Source organism: Oreochromis aureus, linkage group 14 (genome assembly GCF_013358895.1).
Source record: "Oreochromis aureus strain Israel breed Guangdong linkage group 14, ZZ_aureus, whole genome shotgun sequence".
Lineage (NCBI taxonomy): Eukaryota > Metazoa > Chordata > Actinopteri > Cichliformes > Cichlidae > Oreochromis > Oreochromis aureus.
The window spans coordinates 28,371,506-28,391,453 of NC_052955.1; the positions used below are offsets into that span (position 1 = coordinate 28,371,506).

General features: G+C 40.3%; 1 protein-coding gene across 2 annotated transcripts in view; it reads right to left on the reverse strand.

Moving 5' to 3' along the window:
- Positions 1-203: 203 nt before the first annotated feature.
- The window catches only part of dner (delta/notch-like EGF repeat containing), a 68,265-nt gene continuing 48,520 nt past the window's right edge, over positions 204-19,948 (reverse strand). For both annotated transcript variants that reach the window (XM_031752723.2, XM_039622468.1), the window contains exons 7-13: positions 18,993-19,106; positions 10,204-10,437; positions 5,888-6,010; positions 5,680-5,793; positions 5,379-5,510; positions 2,226-2,472; positions 204-1,508 (exon numbers count right to left, since the gene is read on the reverse strand). In XM_031752723.2, coding sequence (XP_031608583.1) covers positions 1,397-1,508; positions 2,226-2,472; positions 5,379-5,510; positions 5,680-5,793; positions 5,888-6,010; positions 10,204-10,437; positions 18,993-19,106 — 1,076 coding nt within the window. In that variant the 3' untranslated portion in view covers positions 204-1,396. The remainder of the gene's footprint in view (positions 1,509-2,225; positions 2,473-5,378; positions 5,511-5,679; positions 5,794-5,887; positions 6,011-10,203; positions 10,438-18,992; positions 19,107-19,948) is intronic.

The following is a 19,948-nucleotide window of genomic DNA, read 5'->3' on the forward strand; positions in this document are numbered from 1 at the left end:
TGTTATATTTCTTTCATTTTCAGTATTGCTTGAGTTTTGATGGCCAGGCCTCCTTTAGAGAGAAGAGACTTGACCTCAGTGGGACTTCCTGGTTAAATAAAGGTCAATAAATCAAAAGCTTTCAAACAAGCATCCTGCCCCAATATGATGCATGTGGTACAGTACACATGAGACACACATAAAGAAGTCACTTATGTTCACTTGAATCTTTATTGTTTACATAATTCAACAGAGATAATAGTTTATCATGTTGCTGCGGTTTAAAACGAGAGAAAAAAATGGTAGGATTAGTTGAGCCTATTGGTAAAACATTGCTTGACCTCGAGAGGAACAACAGAGCTGCACAGACAGAAAGTTTTCCACTGGCAGAACACAGAAGCACATATATTCTGGACTAGATAACATCTCCTCCGTCTTCTCCAAACTAAAGCCAACAAGAGGCCACTCTAGCAAAGAAACACATCCAGAAACTAATCGATGCTGCCAACACTAGAGGTGAATTTGTACACTGGGAGGAACAGGTACACTGAGTAGAACCAACTATTTTTCTGTGCAGTGAGAAGTATACCTACCTATTATCCTAAATATCACTTAAAAACATACAGTAGGATGGTAGGGTCACAGTACTCCAGCAAACCGACTTTCTTTACTAATCAAACACCACTTAGAAACTTGCATGTAAAGAACAGGACAATATAATATAAAGGGGGGGAAAAAGGCTGTGACTAGTATTTTATACATTTACGTATTTTATCTACTAACCACAAAATTCCCTAAAGAAAACATTTGGCACAATCTTGACAGAGAGAAATACAAGTGCAATGGGAAGAAAAGAACAACCAACAACTGAGTACAAAGGTTTTAAAATATTTGCAGAGAGAACATCAAATCTAACCATGCACAAAGTAAGGCAACCTACTGCAGATTCTTTCATGTTTTTAATATAGAAAAAGATACAGTGACAAGTGCACCTATTTCTACAACACCTGTAAGGACTGTTGTCAGCGCTGTCTGCGAAGTTTACGCTTAGAAATGTGGGCTCCCGGGATGCTGGCCCCACCTGCAGACAGACAGTCTGGTGCAGACTAAAGTCATCACTCTATTGTACAGCAGAGATTACTGGTAGTGTTGCCTGTCATCATTAATAACTTAAGTGATGCAAAGAATGCTCTTACGCTACAATAAAGCCTTATCGTGAACTTGGACAGGAAAATAGATGTATCAAATTCCAGATTTGCTCTTTTTAATCTACAGTCTATGTTTTGCATTATTTTCTTTTTTCCACTTTACATTCAGTTTTCTTTTGCTCTTATTTTAGATTTGTACTGGCATTATGTATATGTGCATGTGTGTGTGTGTGTGTGTACAGCTTGTAATGGTGAAACGCAGTCGTGTTTTACAAATCCTTTGTCTTGATGAGGGTAACCAGTGGCTTGTCATCAGGACTGTAGTCTTCATAGGCGATGGGGGTGGCGTCATACATCGCAGGTCTGGACTTCTTCCCAAATCTAATTTAAAAAAGCCGAATGTTTATCAAATATTGCAGCGTAAGAAGGTTTTGAGAGAATGAGAAGTGCTTTTAAAGCTGGAGGAGGCAATAACCCAGAAAAAGTAACAAAAAAAAGTACAAAACATCCTGACTACCCACCCTACTTTAAAGAGTTAGTTAATTATTGTTCAAGAAAGACAAACAAAAGACAGATAATACTGAAAAATGTTTTTAAAAAAGCACAAGTGGAAGAATCCAAGATGCTCTAGCTTTAATAAAAAATCCCAAAATTCAACTCGGTGCTGTCTTCAGTTAGACTCTGCCTGCCTGTTAAATGTCACTGTGTCTTAAACTGAACATGCACAGTGTGCAGAGCAGAATTCCAGATTAAGTGCTGTCACAGAGTTGCTGGTGACCGGTAAAATGGCTTTGACAGATCACTCCTGACCTTGGCAGCAGCAATTGAGAAAAACTGTTATGGCTGAAGGTTACCTGGCCCGTTTCTTCTGGATTTTGAGATATACAAACACAGAGGCAACGCATCAAAAAGTTGTGTTGCCACCAATTAAAAAGAATATTTCTGAGTTAACTTGGTCAATTTTGGATTTCTAAAAAAAGGGGGCAGCGTGGGTGGATGGTAAAACTGACATCCAAGAAATGCAAAATGCAAAGCACTCATAAAAACAGCTCATTAATCACAGCAACTGAACGCTGACACACAAGTCCTGTCACTGACCTGGCATGGCGGATGGAGGCGATGGCGTTGCTGAACTCGCTGTCAATGCTGCGGCAGTTGTAAAACTCCTGGTAGGCGTGGCGGGAGGAACCCTGATACTCGATGCGGCTGATGCGGCAGATGCCCACAATGAGGATGATGAGCATGAGCACAAAGGCCACGCACAGAGCTCCAATTATGATATAGAGGGAGTGGCGGGGCATGTTGGTCAAGGTGTCCTCAGTGTGTGCAGGCTTCCACTGCAGGTCTAACACACCCACACACACACACACACACACACACACACACAGAGGGATAGATCTTTGTATTTTATTATTCACGCATAAGATTCAACCTCTCAAACAATTTTTTCTATTCAGAAATGCAGGTAAAGCTGTAATAGTGCGTCTTAATCTCAGAATAATGTGACTTACTATTTCTTTCAGGGTTGTTATAAACATGAAATTTGTAAGTTGAAAGATAACAGCAACAATTATATATTTTAGCATTAAAAACTTGGTTTAACGATTACAGAAACACACAAAAAATGGCAAAAAAAAATATATAAATCTGTTTCTGTAAATTTGTGTGTGTATAAGTTAATAAAGATCAGTTCCAAATTTAATTTTTTAAACTGTTTAACCTTCACTGAATCAGAAAAATACGACTCTTGAGATAAAATCTCTTTTGCAAGCGTGTCTTAACAACCATGTTCTGCTCATGTGCGATTCACCCCCCAGGAAAAACACTGAAATATCAAAAGGTTTTTTGATATGATTGCTCGCATAGATATGTACCTGCATACGCAGGGAAATGCTTTTTCATTTGTAGTAAACATGGGGAGGAAATGTGGGAGGAAATGGAGCTCAAACCACTGAAGAAAACATGTTTCTGCTCACCAGAGGTGAGTGAGTGGAGTCATATGAAGTCCCTATAGACAGGTCGGGTTTAGCATACTGTCACTGCAGACTCTGCACATTACCACTGCTGGAGTCTCAAGTTTGTCAGCCCTGAGGGGGACCCTCACTTGCCTGGAGCCCCAAGAGTTGGCTGTCTTGCCTGACAGAGTAAGCCTCTTCTGGAGCTCAACACTGAATGAAGCCCAGCTGTGAAGTTACAGCAGTGCAAACTGTGCATCGTGTCGTCGGTAGAATTTGTGTGTAGTCAGAAGTTTGTGTTGCATCCAAATCTGCTGGCAGCCTTTTTTTTAATTCTGCCAAACACGTTTCATGTAAACTGTCTGCAATGATTTCTATGTTTCTATGAACTTAATGTCTTCAATTATATTAATATTTATTAGCAAAAATGTGTCTGTTATAATAACTCATATTCCAGTGATGAAATGATGATGACCATGTGACGTTTGCCTTTTCTTCCACGTTTCTGTAAAATGTTTCACTCTACGTCAGAGACGTGCTAAAGTGTGCTGATCTACATTGTGTTTTTGGCTGCATTTTAAGGCCAAAACGCTGATTAATCATTTGAAATCAAAGTTTAGGCGCTCCCATCCAGTTTGCAAATATGCTCTGCTATAAATCCTGCACTGAAATATGAGGATTGTTTTTTTATTAAACCTAAAAATCAGCATGTAGTCACTGACAGAAGCGCGTCAACATACAGCCTTATAAATTAGATTTTGATATATTTATTTCAGAAATGATTCCTAACAAAAACTGAGAATATAAAACACAATCAAAGCAGCAAAGTCCATATCATGAAGTGTTTGCTGCATCAGACAATAACACAGGTCCGCAACCAAAAAACTGCAGAGGACTTTTGGACTGTTTCTTATTTTTCCTCACTGAAACTGGGAAAAACATTTTTAAAATTCCATCACGTCAGGTTTTCTTCAAAGCTCATGTTTTTGGTTTAATTAAGTGTACAATTTGCCTTTTTATACAGAAATCTGGTCTCCTATACTTGAGTCAAAAAAACATATCCAATAATGATTTCTTACATTAATTTAATCTTTCTTACAGTGAGACTCAAGAGAAATACAAATAGAAAATGCGAGGAATTGAGGGGGGTCAGTAGGAGGGGGAAGGTAAGGTGGGTGTGAGGAGCTCAGATGATTATGTCCCAACAGCTTTAATTTGTTCATCGTGAAAAGTAAGGAATCTCAGAAAAATGATGCATAGTTAATTGTAATAAAACTTGGATTTTTTTCATCGCTGTTTCTGTTCCAGGGGTCAGAGATGTTCTACAGGACAAGAGTATCTTCAACAAGTTTGGAGGTTCTGCAGGAGCTGTTTTGATCTGGGAGCTTGAATTCAAAAGAGCCTCCTTCTTCTTGTGATGATAAATTCTTCTGTGTGAATGTTGCTGGTGAGAGTGAACAGCAGGGAGAAGCAGAGCTGTGTGACTGCAGCCTTTCTGCTCAGAGGTCTCCTCGTGAGTGTCGTACAAACACAGATGCTGCCTGTGAGCTTCCTGTTTGTGGTTGGAGGAGGAAGGTCACTTCTTTATCACGTCATCAGGGAAAACGTTGAAGCATTTGGCTCAGTATCAAGCGGTATATCTGCTTCTACACAGGTTAAAGAGCGGACGCATACTGATTTAAGAGTTTGCTGCATTGGTCCAGGGGTGTCAAACATGTGGTCTGTGTCCATGCACTCTGGCACAATAGATGGCTTTGCAAGGCAGATTGTATCTATGGTTTTTCAGCAGAATTTTCTGCTATTCTGACAGAGGTGATGCCAGCATTACCACAGAGATGTGAAAATATACGGACACCGAAGAGTATCATTAGTTTCTAAAATCTTTACAATGGTTTTTTGTTTCTTTTTTGAAGTTTTAAAAAAGATTAAAATCTCTTGTTTCATTCTCAGCCTGCCCACGTCCTGCATTTAGGTGTGAAAATCATATCACAGACGATGGTGCCCACTGAAAAGTCAGTGGGTCAAAGGGTTAGTCATCAGGAACCAGGAACTAAATTCAAATTTCAACCTCACAGTGACACAAGAGGGAAAAGTCAGAGGAACACTAAAGACAGTAAGATGCCGCCTCTGGAACTCGTGTGTGTGTGTGTGTGTGTGTGTGTGTGTGTGTGTGTGTGTGTGTGTGTGTGTGTGTGTGTGTGTGTGTGTGTGTGTGTGTGTGCACTAGATGCGGCCCGATCATCTTTTATTATTTAGAATAATATCTGATGAGATATTTTCTGACAGGGTGACTTACGGATCTCGCAGCTGGGTCCCACCCACCCAGGTGGACAGTGACAGGTGAAGCCATTTGATTGGTCGATGCAGGTGCCTCCGTGGTGACAAGGGTTGCTCTCGCACTCATTGATGTCGACCTCGCATTTTTCCCCTGAGCAGACAGGTAAGGTGGCATTAAATGACTTTTACAGCAATAACGTCAACAGCTCAAAGTGAGGCTGATGGATCACAGCCTGACTTCATTTTCCACGCAGCTACATTCATCTTCATCACCAGCCATAATCACAGAAACAGGCAGCTGCTCGTCGGGCTGTGCTCACCCAGGTATCCAGGCGGGCAGGAACAGGAAGCATTAAGTCCCGCACTTTCACAGCGGCCTCCGTTCTGGCAGCGCATCTTCAGACATGGGTCCTTGTAGATTTCACAGTGCCTGCCTGCATGCACATACACAAAAAGAGCTTTAAATAATTCACCGGGCAGCAATTTTAGCACTCTAAAACATATTCGGATACACTCACACACACATACCTTCAAACTGGGGTGTGCAGACACACTCATAGGCATTGATGAGATCCCTACAGGTGGCGTAGTTTTGGCAAGGGGCAGACAGACACTCATTGTACTCCTCCTCACAGTACAAGCCATGGTAGCCTTAACAGGACACAGATTCATACAGTTCAGACTAAAATCACAGTCTTTATGAATGATTATGTCATAACAAAGGGTTTTGTTGAAAGGTGAGTGTGTCTCCTTCTGCAGTGAAACACAGTAATGGTAAAACATCATTATTGCAGGAGGTGGAAGCAGGAGACTCGATGAAGATCATTATAACCAGAGCTGGCTGTAAAGCAGTAATGTAACACATTACGATACTAAGTTAAGTAATTACATTACAGTTACTATATTACTACAGTTACATCGAAAAGGTTCTTCAAATATCTACAAATTGATTTTCCTGATTTTCATTGGATTACAGTGAACATGCATGAAAATATTTTCTTTTAGTTTTCAGGCTTTAAGACCACACATGTACATTTGGGTAGCTTCATGCTGTTCTTTCTAAAGGCCTTCAAATATGGTATTGTGGGTCACACTACAAAATTTTCCAAGCTTTCAAAGTTTTATTTTGAACTTGAGCAACACTTTACAAATTGCATAGTAGCAGATGTTTGGATTAGAAATATTGAATGGCATCTTAAGTAGATCACGGCTATTTCAATTCCACAGGAAACTGATCGCAAAAGGCTCGAGTCCCCCACACTTCACAAAAATATGGAAATTAAGAGTAGTAGAAAGCTCAAATTAGCCCATTTTTTCACTCTCCTGGAATTTTTTCCATCATAGATGTTTCGTGTGCCTAAAACTTAAAAAAAAAAAAAATTGGCTGACGTACTGGATTTTAAAATCACTGAATATTGGCTTATTGGCCTTATAAATCCCACATCAGTCGGGCTCTATTGTAACAAATTAATTTCTTCAGGGAGTAATTATGTCAAGTGATGCAGTACATTTCATTATAGTAGCACGTAATATGTAACACGTGATTTCCTTTCAGTAACGACCCCAGCACTAGTTAAAGCTGAGCAGAGGGTCCTTGTAATAGCGCCTCAAAAACAGTTCACACAGCGACAGCCAATCAAACGACCCGTAACATTCATCTTGTGGCACTATGAAGCAATTTCCTCACGCGCCCTTCCTCGGTCACTGTTCTTGCTCTCAGTGCTCTGGGCAGATTAAAAGATTTTAATCTGTGACCTTTTAAGTCGCACTTGACACCAGCATTGAAACCTACTGCCATCAATACTAGAAGCTCAACATTTTACGTGTTTACCTGACTGAACCTCTTACTACAGCACATACAGTAACAACTGGACCACCGTATGTGCTTCTGTATTTCTTTACAGAGATTTATTAATTAGCCAACAGGGGTATGAGTGCATATTAAACGTAGTATTTTGCCTCTGAGCTGATCGGCCATAAGGTCAAATGACATGCAGTGCACCGTGTTTTCCATAGGATGGCAGCTGTGTACTGAGACCAGCATTAACATGGTCAGCGCATCAGAGCATCAGTGCCTCTTCAGCTGTGTGTTTTGCGCTTTCCATATAGGACAGCATGTCGTTATTGATCGTGTGTAACTTGCACTTCGATTTTGTGGCTACAACAGATGCAGATCGAGTGTTTTCATTATCTCGTCTCCAACTTTGACTGCATCTCTCGGCTGGGTCCAAGTACTGACTGAAGCATCAACAAGCCCTCCTCGGGCTACAGCTAACGTGTGTTTGGGGAAAAGAGAGAAGAGCAATTAATGAGGAGCCCAGTTAGAACCTCCAGGGCCCTCTCTGTGAAATGTCAGTGAAATGTCAAGTGCCTTTCCAAGACTCTGCCTGCTTTCTGTGGGCTGGCAGCCTCTCATGTGAGCAGGATTACAGGAAACAGGAGGACAGATCCTTCAACATATCAGCTCCCCAGAAGCTTTCTTTCAAACAGCCAGCAGGCATTTACACAACCCCACACATCCGCACACCGACACCATGGAGATGGTCACACTTCTGCATTTGTGGGCTCACACACAAAGACACACACACTGAAATTAAAACTTTAATGCAGACACATAAACATGCCACAAGCAACTGACATTCTGATGAGGGGGAGAAAAGATCGTTTTGGTCCAAAAGCATTGTGTGTGTGTGTGTGTGTGTGTGTGTGTGTGTGTGTGTGTGTGTGTGTGTGTGTGTGATGCTTGGGATGCTAATTACAAATTACCAATTTCACCAGTCCCATTATAGAGGGAGCAGAGGCATTTGATTGGATGGCAGCATCTGTTCAGCTACAAAACACAAACACAGACGACAGACTGGGAGCCACACACACACACACACACACACACACACACGCAGCTTCTCCATGGCAACCAGACAACAGAGGATAAGAGGGAAATGAGGTGCGGTAAATGTTACAGGATGAAGATGAGAAAGGACAAAAGGACAAGCAGAAGAAAAGAACACGTGAAAGTAACGCAACGTTATAAAAAATAGAAAAATATGCAGGTGGTGTCGCAATAATTGAAAAGAAGCGGGCGACCGCTCTGCCTCAGAACACAGTAAGAGCCGTTTGAATAAAAAGGAAAAAGATGAAATAAGAAGGCATTATTATAAATCCAAGTCTTGCTGCTCAAATACGACACTGCTTTGTTTCAGGAGTTTAAAAAAAGACACCAAAATGTACATTTTAAAACTCTTTGTACTGAAACGTCTGGCACTTTCACGAAAAATGACATTAACATAAGAAAACAAACATAACCTTAGCCCCTAACGCCTAATGTATCATATCTGATGCACGCATACAGTTTCTGTGAGTTTTCCAGACTTCTACATTATCAGTGTGATTTATATGTATTTATTAAAATAAATAAATTCCACAATACATTTTTAAGCAATAAATATGCTGCAAAAATGAATGTGGCAAATATAGTAGGAATTAAAAGTCATATATTCAAATTCATGTTAAATTAATGAAAAAAAATGTCATAAGTTTCATTGTCACAAAATACAATCTTCTGGTGATTATTTCAGTGTTCAGGCTTTAAAGGGTCAAAGTGGACCATTTGCTCTGCCTTATTTTGTTACAGCAATGGATTCTAATACTAAATAGGGCTAAAATCTCAAATATTGAGGTCAGCGTATGTACAGGCAGAAATCTCCAGACTACCTAAACTCTTGTTTTCAACCGTTTTATTTTTCTACTCTTGAATCAGTGTGAATCAAACAGAGGTGATATAGTTAAAATGGTCGTCTCAGATACAGAAGCCCCACCTACCTGCTGTTTAAACCTTTTATTTGTGAGGGGCAGCCAATTAGAATAAAGTAAACTTAAAGGAAGAAGAGCTAAAACAGCGTGTTTCAGACAGAGTGACGTGCTGCTCCTAGTCACAGTGTAGGTCTGTGAATCACATATACGGAGCAGGAAATCAGCAAATAGATCCACTTTAAGCTCTAATTGCTTTCTGCCATTCTTCCAAAGAGACAGGAAGTAGATTAGCCGTGTGAAAGGAGCGTGACTGGGAGCATAAAATATGACACTGAGATGGTTACTCTTCTGTACATTTGACTGACAGTGTGTATAAACAGTGAGAAGCAGGGGCAAAGTGTCAAATTATGTTGATGGGCCACTGGGAAAGTCATCATTTTCTCCATCCTAGCAAGGTAATTGCAAGACAATAGATAATGACAAGTCATCATTCCACTCAATTGATTTAATCACTGAGGCCTCAGCACCAGCAGCGCCGTGCTATCGTCTAAAAAAACACTCATCGTTGGGCCAGATGACATTTAAACGCACCTGAGTCTAAGCCAGGACTACAAGTCACCATCCTTTTACTTATTACAAAGTTTAACAAGTAAACTGGTGGTAAATCCAGATACAGAGCGGAGATTGATCAAAGTAAGGATTCAAGAGGTTTCATAAAGGCTCTTAAAATGTGAATTTCTCAGTGACATCAGTCAAAATCTCATCGGTCCAGGAACTCGATGGACATATAGTTTTATTTAAAAATAAAAAAATCCAGCGTCACTCTACTCCCCACTCTCCACTCTCAGAGGTTTCAGGCTTTTAAGTAAACAGAGTTTCAACTTTTCAACTTGCATGAATCAGCCTATTAAATTTCTGGTGCAGTTTAATTCAGCCTTTGTAGCTGATTTGGTTTAATTTTTAATCAGATCATTTAAAAGAATTACCTCCACTCCTCACATAACGAGTAAAACTATCTGAGGATTCATAGATGTCATTTCCAAACTCTTTTAGTTTGAGTAGACCGAGCCCTTTTACGTTAACTATAAGCTCACCTGGCACGCAAAGACACCTGTAGCTGTTTCCCACGCTGCGGCAGACCCCATGAGCGCAGGGGTTCAGGGCACAGAAGTCCACCAGCTGGGCGCAGGTGGGCCCTGTGAACCCTGCTGTGCAGCTACATCCAAACCCCAGGGGGCCGGGGCCCTGGGCGTAGCATGTCCCGTTATTGTGACAGGGGCTGGAGGCACACGGGTCCACCTTCTGCTCACATGTAGCACCCTGGTAACCTGTTAGAGGGCAGAGAGGAAGCAAATATCCTTAATTTGCTGGAAGGAGAGGCTTAAAGCATACAGCTGAGCTTTTACTGGTAAATTGTTAGTTTTGAAGGGAAAGCTTTGGGATTCAGATGAACCTGCTTTCAGAAGTGAGTGACACAGGAGGGGTTGTGTTTATGCAAAGCAGGTGGTGCAATCCAATATGTGGCATCTACTTTGGCATAAAATTGCACCCACTCAACTGCCCACTGAAGCCGCTTCTTAATGCAAATGGAACCTTGCAGAAAAATGTTAATGGGATAAAAGAAAGTCCTCTAGAGTTAAAGGGGATCATAAGTTTTGTTTTTATTTTCTTTGAGTGAACTTTATTGCATTTATAACCACTAACTAAAGGGATGTGCTTCAATTATTCATGCTGCATGCGGTGTATTAAATATGATGACAAAGCACCAGCAACCAAAACTATGTACAGAGCAGGACAGTAGGATGAAGTCAAATGCTTTCCCTAAAGCAATAAATAAATAAATAAAGACATTTATCATGCAAGAAAACCACAGTAAGTAATGCAGGAGTGCATTAAACAGCCCTGGTTATATTATACTCCTGTAATGTTTTAGACTTAAAAGCATTTTTCTGACGCAGTTATTTCCACTCCTTTAATTGTGCATTTAGTACGTATGGTTATATAATTTAAGTGCACACACAGTTTAAGATTACATGCTATTATTTACTCAAAAGAAAAGTTTAGTATGTAAGGAAACACACTGGATTACTTTTTTGACAATGGAGGGAGTGAAGCTAAAGTCAGTAAACAGTCAATTTACTTTTAAAACTACACACGGAGGAAACACAAAGCCAGGTCCTGTTTATTTACTTCACTGAATACATCATAAATTAAGAACACATTAAACATTAGATATGTAGAAAAACTAGTTTGAATTCTATGTGTGCTTTTAATGTTTTAAAGTCTAATTCTTTTGTAACGCAACTCTGTCAGTGTAAAACTATGTTTTTAATATTTCAGTAAAAAAGATCAAACTCTTTTTAATGGCAGTGTGTCGCAGTGGTTGGAGGGATTTACGCTAGCCGTTTACCAGTGCTAGCTTTCTGCTAAGCTAAGCTAACACGCTTCAAACAGAACAAACAAAGGGCAGTATTTGTATGATATGTGGTAAGCCTAATAGAGAAAATGCTAAGGAGAAAGTTAAACTAATTCAGACTTTATACACTCTCTATATACTCACTGGCCACTTTGTTAGGTACGCTTTGCTTGTACCTGACAAGAGCCCATTGTGCCTTCAGTGTATTTTATATTGACATGACAGCATCACACACTTGATGCTGATTTTTCGGTTGCATATCCATGATGCTAATCTCCCATTCCACCACACCCCATGGGTGCTCTATTGGATTGAGATCTGGTGACTGTAGAGACCATCTAAGTACAGTAAACTCATTGTCATGTTCAAGAAAACAGACTGAGATTATTTGAGCTATTTGACATGGTGAGTTATGGTGAGCTGGAAGCAGCCATCAGTAGATGCAACAAAACTCAGGTAGGCTGTGATATTTAAACCATGGACAGTCGGAACGAAGGGGTCCAAACTGTGCCAAGAAAGTATCCAGCACACTATTACACCTGAACCTTTGATACAAGGCAGGATCTATGCGTTCATGTTGTGTATGCTAAATTCTGACCCTGCACTTTGAGGGTTAAAGCAGAAATTAAGACTCATTACACCAACATTTTTCCAATGTTCTCAGCCTGTGTGAATTGTAGCCTCGGTTTCCTGTTGTTAGCTGTTAGCTGGTGTGGTCTTCTGCTGGTGCAGGCCAACCGCCTCAAGGTTTGACATGATGCACATTCAAAGACGCTCTTCTGCATACGCTGGTTGTAATGATTGGATTTTTGAGTTAATGTTGCCTTCCTATCAACTTATAGCAGTATGGCTATTCTCCTGGCCTCTGATATTTTCTCACAGAGAGCCGCTGCTAAATACATATTTTCTCTTTTATATCTCTTATTTTCTCTCATTGTAAATTATAAATGGTTGCGTGTAAAAATCCCAGTAGATCAGCAGTTTGAACTCCAGCAGGTCGTCTCGACCATGTCTAAATGCCCAAACACATTGAGCTGGTGCAATGTGATTTTATGATTAGATATTTGCATTAATGACCACCTGAAAATGTGCACCTAATAAAGTGACCAGTGAGTGTAAATTAGAATGCAATAATTCAACTGTATCTACTCAATGTGACTGAAGAAAGAAGCAGCACGTGTATGCACTGATCAATAAAAAAAACTGTTTTGATGCTGCAGAATCAGTCCTCAAAGAAGCAATTCAGCATATTCAGAAAAATGTTAAATTACACCTTGAAGCCTGATTAATGGCTTGTTTTCTATAATATCCTCAGAAAGAAAGAGAGAGCAAATGGTTTGACTCAAAGTGTTCTTTTATCAGTTCCTCTTCCGTAGTCAGGTCACCAAACAACAGAGTGACAGCACCTTAACACACACCGAAATATTGTGTTGACAGGGACATCTATAATGCTACACCAGCATCTCTGGAGGGGGCTGTTTCCGTCATGCTCCTCCATGTTTGTGCGGGGGCTCTGTCCTGTGCACATCCATGATCTCATTTGCTGATGTGCCTCGCGTGTTTCTTCTTCACCTCCTCTCATTATCTTGTGAGCCTCTGCCTCTTTCACCTATCTTCCGATTCTAAAAATAACCTCCTCCCATCACCCCTTCTCCTCCTCCTCCTCCTCTGTGTTCACCTCCCATGAGAACCACCATTGTGCTGCAGAGAGCAGAAAGACACTGTCTCCACGCACATACCTTTTCTCTATATGTCTTGGTCCTCTGATTCACAGCGTAGTAACTCCCTGTGCTGACTGCACCAGAGTGCACACTCAATTGAACTAATGAAGAGATCTCTCTGAAGCATCCATTGATCTGCAAGACTTTATTTCACCGTGTGAGCAGGACATTTATCATTCAGCAGAGAGGACAGGAGCAATCGGGAGCAGGCAGGGGAAAATATCACCACAGCTCTTCTTCCCTTTGCTGCCTCCTTCTCTTTCTGCTTCATCCCTTCCTTTCTTTGGTCCTCTGACTTCTTCCAAGCCCCCTCATCTCATCTTCCTTTCCCCGTTTCTCTCATACAGTTCCAAAAGCGCCGCTGATACCGAACACACACATAAATTTAATTTCCTGATTTGCATTTGTTCCGCTGTGGTTTAATCCCCCGCTTTCCTTCGTATTTAACATATTAGCTCCGTTTAAGAACTTGAGCTTCATTTCTCTCTTTGTCTGGTTCAGCTTTTATTTTTTCGGTAACACATACATTTATCTAAAGAGGCACAACTACACTGTGACATAGGTCCCAGCTGACAGAGAGGAGTCTGTTCGTTCCTGCTGCCAGCATTCAAACTGCCAGGAGTTAACGGTATAAATTTAGCTAGCCTGCTCACTCCTCCACCCTTCTACTTTTGGCTGGAGGCAGCCACAGTGCTGGTGTTCACACTTCACACTTTTCTGTCGGTGTGTGTAAGTGAGAAGAAGTTAATATGACGGTGGTTGTCTCTGTTGAGGATTCAGAGAGCAAAACATGGCCTACTTACACATATCCGTGAAATTCAGATTAAACCTGAGACCTACAGGTTTGACTTTTCCAGCACTTTGGATCAAAGTTAAATTTCCTGCATTCTTCTCAAAGTCTGTCTTAAAACAAGGCTACGTCCAAACAATTAGGTTTTCATTTCAAAACATTTTAAAAATCCAGATAATAAATCTCCAACTGTTACTAACATGCATAAAAAACAACTTAAGACATTCCCTGTAAATTAGGCATGATTGCTGTCACGATCCACAGTCTACAGTTTGTTATCCACCAGTCAGGATTGAAGATTTGTTTTTTCCTTATGGTCATGTGACAGGGACATGATGAAGCAGGTAGGTAAGGACACTTAGTAAGACCCAGTCAGGCTGCAAACCTGGACACCTGGTTCATCATTTCTCTGCTTCTGACCACACAAATTTAAACACACTAAAATATAACAATAAAATAGGGACGGTAGATTTTTTGGAAGTCTCTGTTATCAGGAGAAATTATGGTTCAGCAGCGGCAGCGTGTTGGCAGTCTGTCGGCAGCTACAGACTGTCTACCTGCAGAGAGTGTGTGTTGTCAGATGGGGGCAGCGTCAAAATTATGTGGTACATATATGGTCTGTTTTTTGTTCCAGCCCAGGCTCCAAACTAAACTAACTTGGCATCTAATGAAGTTCACGGCTGTTTAGTGCAAATTTCCCCTTTTTTGTTTCTTTGGCTTCTAGATTAATCTCTCTAAGGCGGCTCCAGAAGCAGACATCCTAATAGTCACTGATGGATTTTGTTGTTAACATGTCTTTACTCGTTGGGTTTTAAGTACACTCACTCCCCTCTTTTTACTCTCCGTGTGTTTATACACAACTCTGCACTTAATCATTGGTTATTACTAACCTCTTGCTCTCAGTCGCGCCACATGGCTGCCGCTCCCTGAACCTGGTCCTGATGAAGGCTTCTTCCTGTTAGAGGGGAGTTTTTCGTCCCCACTTTTGTCAAATGCTTGTTGATTGTTGGGGTTTTTTCTGTATTATTGTAGAGTCTTTACCTGACAATATAAGGTACCTTGAGGCCAGGGGCAGATCTTATTGTGGCATGGAAATCAAAGCCATTTCTTTACACATATGCTTTGATCTTAAGAAAACATTCATAAAAGCAGCGGATTATGAATTCCTTTCCTCTCTGGAGACCTTGCTCCTTAGGCAGCTGTAGACTGATAATGTGTTTGAGGCCACCTTCAGACTGTATATGTACATATGGTTAAAATACATCAAATGCAGCATATGTTTCATATAAACATAGTCTGAAACTTTCTCATTGATTTTAACCCAAATAATTAAACATTTCAGTTACATGAATAATGTGATTTTTGATTTTATGTACTGTCCTAGCCTATATAATAAATAAGCGTGTAGCCTGATAAGTTTAAAATCCAGAAAGCTACACAACGTGTGTTACAACTCGTGTTAGAAGCACAAGTCTAACTTAAGTTTCACACTCTTTTTATTAGAAATAATTAAAATGTTACATGCTTAAATTTACACAAAATGTCAGAAACCTGAACTATCATGAAAACATTTGTAAACATCATTTTCCATGAGTTATTGGGTTATTACACACTCGTTCATTCATTTCCAGACTGTAACAATCAACCACCTGTGTTGATCTGAAATGCCCATGGTGTTGATTTAAAATGTACTCTGGCACAATCAAGGGTCAGTTACTACTTAAAACAAAAAATAAATCTATTTCAACCTGTGGGCGATGTTTTCATGTATTCAGTGTTAATTGCAGCGAGGCTCAAACTCTTAATGCCGGGTTATATTAATAAACAATATTGTCATATGCAAAACTATGGTGGCACTAAGGGTGGCAACAGATTATTTTAGGGTGGGACATGCCACCCCATGCCATCACAGTAGATCCGCCCCTGCTTGCGGCAAGTATTATTTGGTGCTATACTTAAAACTGAAAATTGCAAGTGAACCCCTATGACTTCTACATCAGAGAATGTGCTGCAGGTGGAACTAAGTACATACTTTGTGTTATTGTGAGTCGAAAACCAGGTATAGATTGGAAAAATGGAGCAATATTGATAACATGATGCTGACTGCAGTATAAACTGTGGGTTAAAACCAAAAGAAACCAGTGGATAGAGATCTCAAACACCAGTTTGGCTGTTTCTTGGCTCAAATTCTCTCTGAAAATGTGTTTTTGTCAAATGCTGCCGGTAGGAAAAACAAACAGGGATGAGAATATCTTCTTTCCCTGTGAGGCGAATCGAGCAAATCAAAATGCAGCTCATGTTGTCGTAGTTGCCCTATTGATCTCAAAGCTGATGCATCTCTGATGACAGCTGCTGGAGTTGTCATGCCTCCCATCCTTTTACTTACCGCTTGTGTCTGTGCAGACACTAAAAGAAAACTTATATGGGAAGAGATCCTATCTGTGCTCTAAGCAGCATTTAAAAACATGAACACCCATCCTCTGCATGTGCTAATTTGGCTGTTTAATTTTGCTTGTATTTCTTTGCCAGCGGAGAAAAATAATAAATACAGAGTGTCTCGTTTATCATGGATTGCAGAGCGTTTTTGCTCCACTGGCTCCCAAAAAGAGAGAGAGAAGAAAAGCTAGAAAGCCAGCGTTGTCGGTCCATTAAATGGTTGTTATCAGTGGTTATCACTCCCATTGATATTACCAGTAGGCAAACTTTTCCCCCAGCTAGAAGGCTCAGTAAGCTGTTGTCAATTCATTTAACTGTGCAGCGTTACTGCAAAGACATAGGTGGAGTGTTTCCAGTTTGAAAGAGCAACTAAAATCTGTGTAAGACTGGTGGAGTTGGCAGGAATCAGATAACTTTCACCAAGGAAATGTAGGTTTGTATGGACTCTTTGCATGTAGTGCCATTCTGGCCTGCTCTGTTTTTCATCTTAGGGCTGCCTGCTAGTAGGTGCAAGAAGGCACTAGCTGGCTATGTCATGGGAAGCCAGTAACAGCCGTTTGTTGGGTTCATAACAATTTGAAACAGGTGGAATGCATGCTTTTTTCCACCTCCATGAGTTGTGAATAAAAGCCTTTGATGATTTCTTACTCAGAGGTTTTACACATGAAAATGTCAAACTCACTCACATCGTGGTCCACATACAGCCCACTTTGATCTTAAGTGAGCCAGACCAGTGAATCCCCCCGGTCTATCGGTATGAAGAAGTTTAACTGCACACTTAATCCCTGAGATATGTTGGTATTAGAAAATGACGTGCAATTTCAGCAGTATAGTTTCTGCATAACAAAGAAATGCTGTGAGAGTAAATGAATGAAGTCTTTCCCAATGACTCTTTGGGCATTAACTGTAAAAAATAAATGTGTAAAATTTTGGAACAAGTTCTGGTAACTCATTGCCCAGAATGTCATTTAACTATAAAACATATCGTTTTTGGTAATTTACCGAAATTTTTATTTCAAATACCCATAAAACAGGAAGGTAATAATATTGAATAAAATGTAATAAATATAGTTAAATATTAAAAATTCAGTCTTTCACTTGTTGCAAAGCTGTTGAGTGGGCTGGATTATAGTCTCTGCTGGGCCGATTTTGGCCCCTGGGCCTTATGTTTGACATCGCTGTTTAACACTGTTATTAAGGATCTCCTTCCTTAAGCCTTGAGACAACTGTTGTTGTAATTTGTTGCTGTATAAATACAATTGAATTGAATTCTTTGAATTGAAGTCAAACGTAACAGTTTCTGACATACAGATAATAAGACATCGTGGGGTCATCTTTGAGCCCTGCAAGCACTTCTCAATTTGACCCCCACCTGCTACCTTATGAAAAGCAGAATATTTGTTCATGCAGTGTGTGAGCGGGTGTTGTAGTTCTGAATGATTACTGAGATATTGATTAACCCCTTGTTAGACATCATGGCCTGTAAGGAAACACCCTTTTCTGTGGATTTGTCATTTTGAGTTTGTGTGGGTGGAACATTTTTTTTCCAGGCTGTTACTGATTTTCTCGGCTATGATTTTTGCGTTTGTTCCAACAACCAGGTGCTGCTGCAGTGTGAAATGTATCACCTTTCTTGAACTGAGATTTCTGTGTAAAATGTGCACTGTTTTTCCTTTGTGGCTATTTTGAATTAGTTTCTAAGGCCTGACTTTTCATATTGGAATTCAGATGATAGTACCAGTTACACAACATGCATGTATTCAATTAAATAAACTTGTCTATAAGTCAAAATTCAGATGCAGCATCAAGTTTTTTCAAACCTCTCCCTTCACAAAATCTCAGCACAGTGACTGTTTTGGCACAGTTCTTGACTGAGCTTTCACCAATATTGCTTTAATCTTAAGAAAACATTCATAAAAGCAGTGGATTATGAATTCCTTTCCTCACTGGAGACCTTGCTCCTTAGGCAGCTGTAGACTGATAATGTGTGCGAGGCCTCCTCCAGACTGAGAATGAACTGACTGCTGGGATTTATCCCTGGAACAACAAAACAATTTTCACTCAAGGCTCTCTTTATTCACATGTTGATGTCCACGGTCGGCTAATATTTTCACGGTCTGTGTACATACTGAAAACCGCAGTGTTGAGAAATGCTGTTTTGACAACTGCTTTGTGGCCACAGGTTTTAGGTCACTCGGGCTATGAAGACTAATTAAAATAGAGAAGGAAGGCTCAAATCAAGCATGTCAGTGGCACAGATACTCTCACACATGCACACGTGCACACACACAGCGTCTATGATAACAGCTAAAAGCTGCACACACTACTGCAGCAAACGTATTTCTACAGATTTCTCTTTGTTTTTCCTTGTTTTTCACAACTGCACACAAACACCATAAGCTGCGAGGTTTCTTGGCAATCTCAAGCACACAGACCACACATTTCTGGCAGCTTCACTCATTCCTTCTGATTCACTTACAGCGCACGATTGGTTCTAGCATGCGATAACGGGCTTCCTACCTTCGGGACAGTAACACCTGGGCCCGGCCAGGCTGCTGAAACAAGTGGCTCCATTCTTGCAGGGCTGGGAGACGCAGTGGTCGACCAACAACTGGCAGCGCTCTCCTTCATAACCTGAGAGACACGAGGTTTATGATCACACTGCTTTTGCTGGAGTTAACATACTGTGCATTGTTATCATACAAGGATGTGATATATTAATATTTATACATCTGCAGAAGACTAAAGTGATGGAATACATGCAAAAGCTAGAAATGATTTGCTTTCAACATTGGATTGCTAATTAAGTACTGTGTTATTACATTTGTGTTATTACTCTTGACCTGTTAGCTGTTTTATTCCAATACATGAAATCTCTGTTTGCCTGCAAATTGCTCCCACACAATCAGTTCAGCAGCCAAAAATGGCACACAGGTACATCTTACACCCCTGAGAGTCTTTATCTACATCAGATATTATGATTATTATGTTACCCGCCTGGCAACCACCTAACAACAGGCTGTAATGCCATCTAAAACATTTAATATCCATAGTATGATTTTCACTTTAGGGCAATAACTAAATAATGAATATCCACGTAACTTGAGGGATGCATGATAAATTAAGATGTCATCATGTTGCCTAGCAACATGACTACCAGTCGGCTAAATTGACACATTTGTAGCCTTTGTGCACTTACAGCACCTTATTAAAAAAGCGTGATATTAATTTTACTGTAATGACACCTAATGTAAACGCGATTTAGGCATGTTATATTATGATGTTATCATAGCAACCACCTAACAACACCTAACTACAGCATGATCGTAGTAATATTTAATATTATTAAGAGTGGCTGCTCAGAGTTGCACCTAATCTGGTTTCTAATTAAAAAATAATGTCAGCAAGACCAGCTGAGCCACCTAGTAAAGACGTTGGTGTTTGCTGTCTGTTTCCGCTTTTTAAATTTTCTTCCA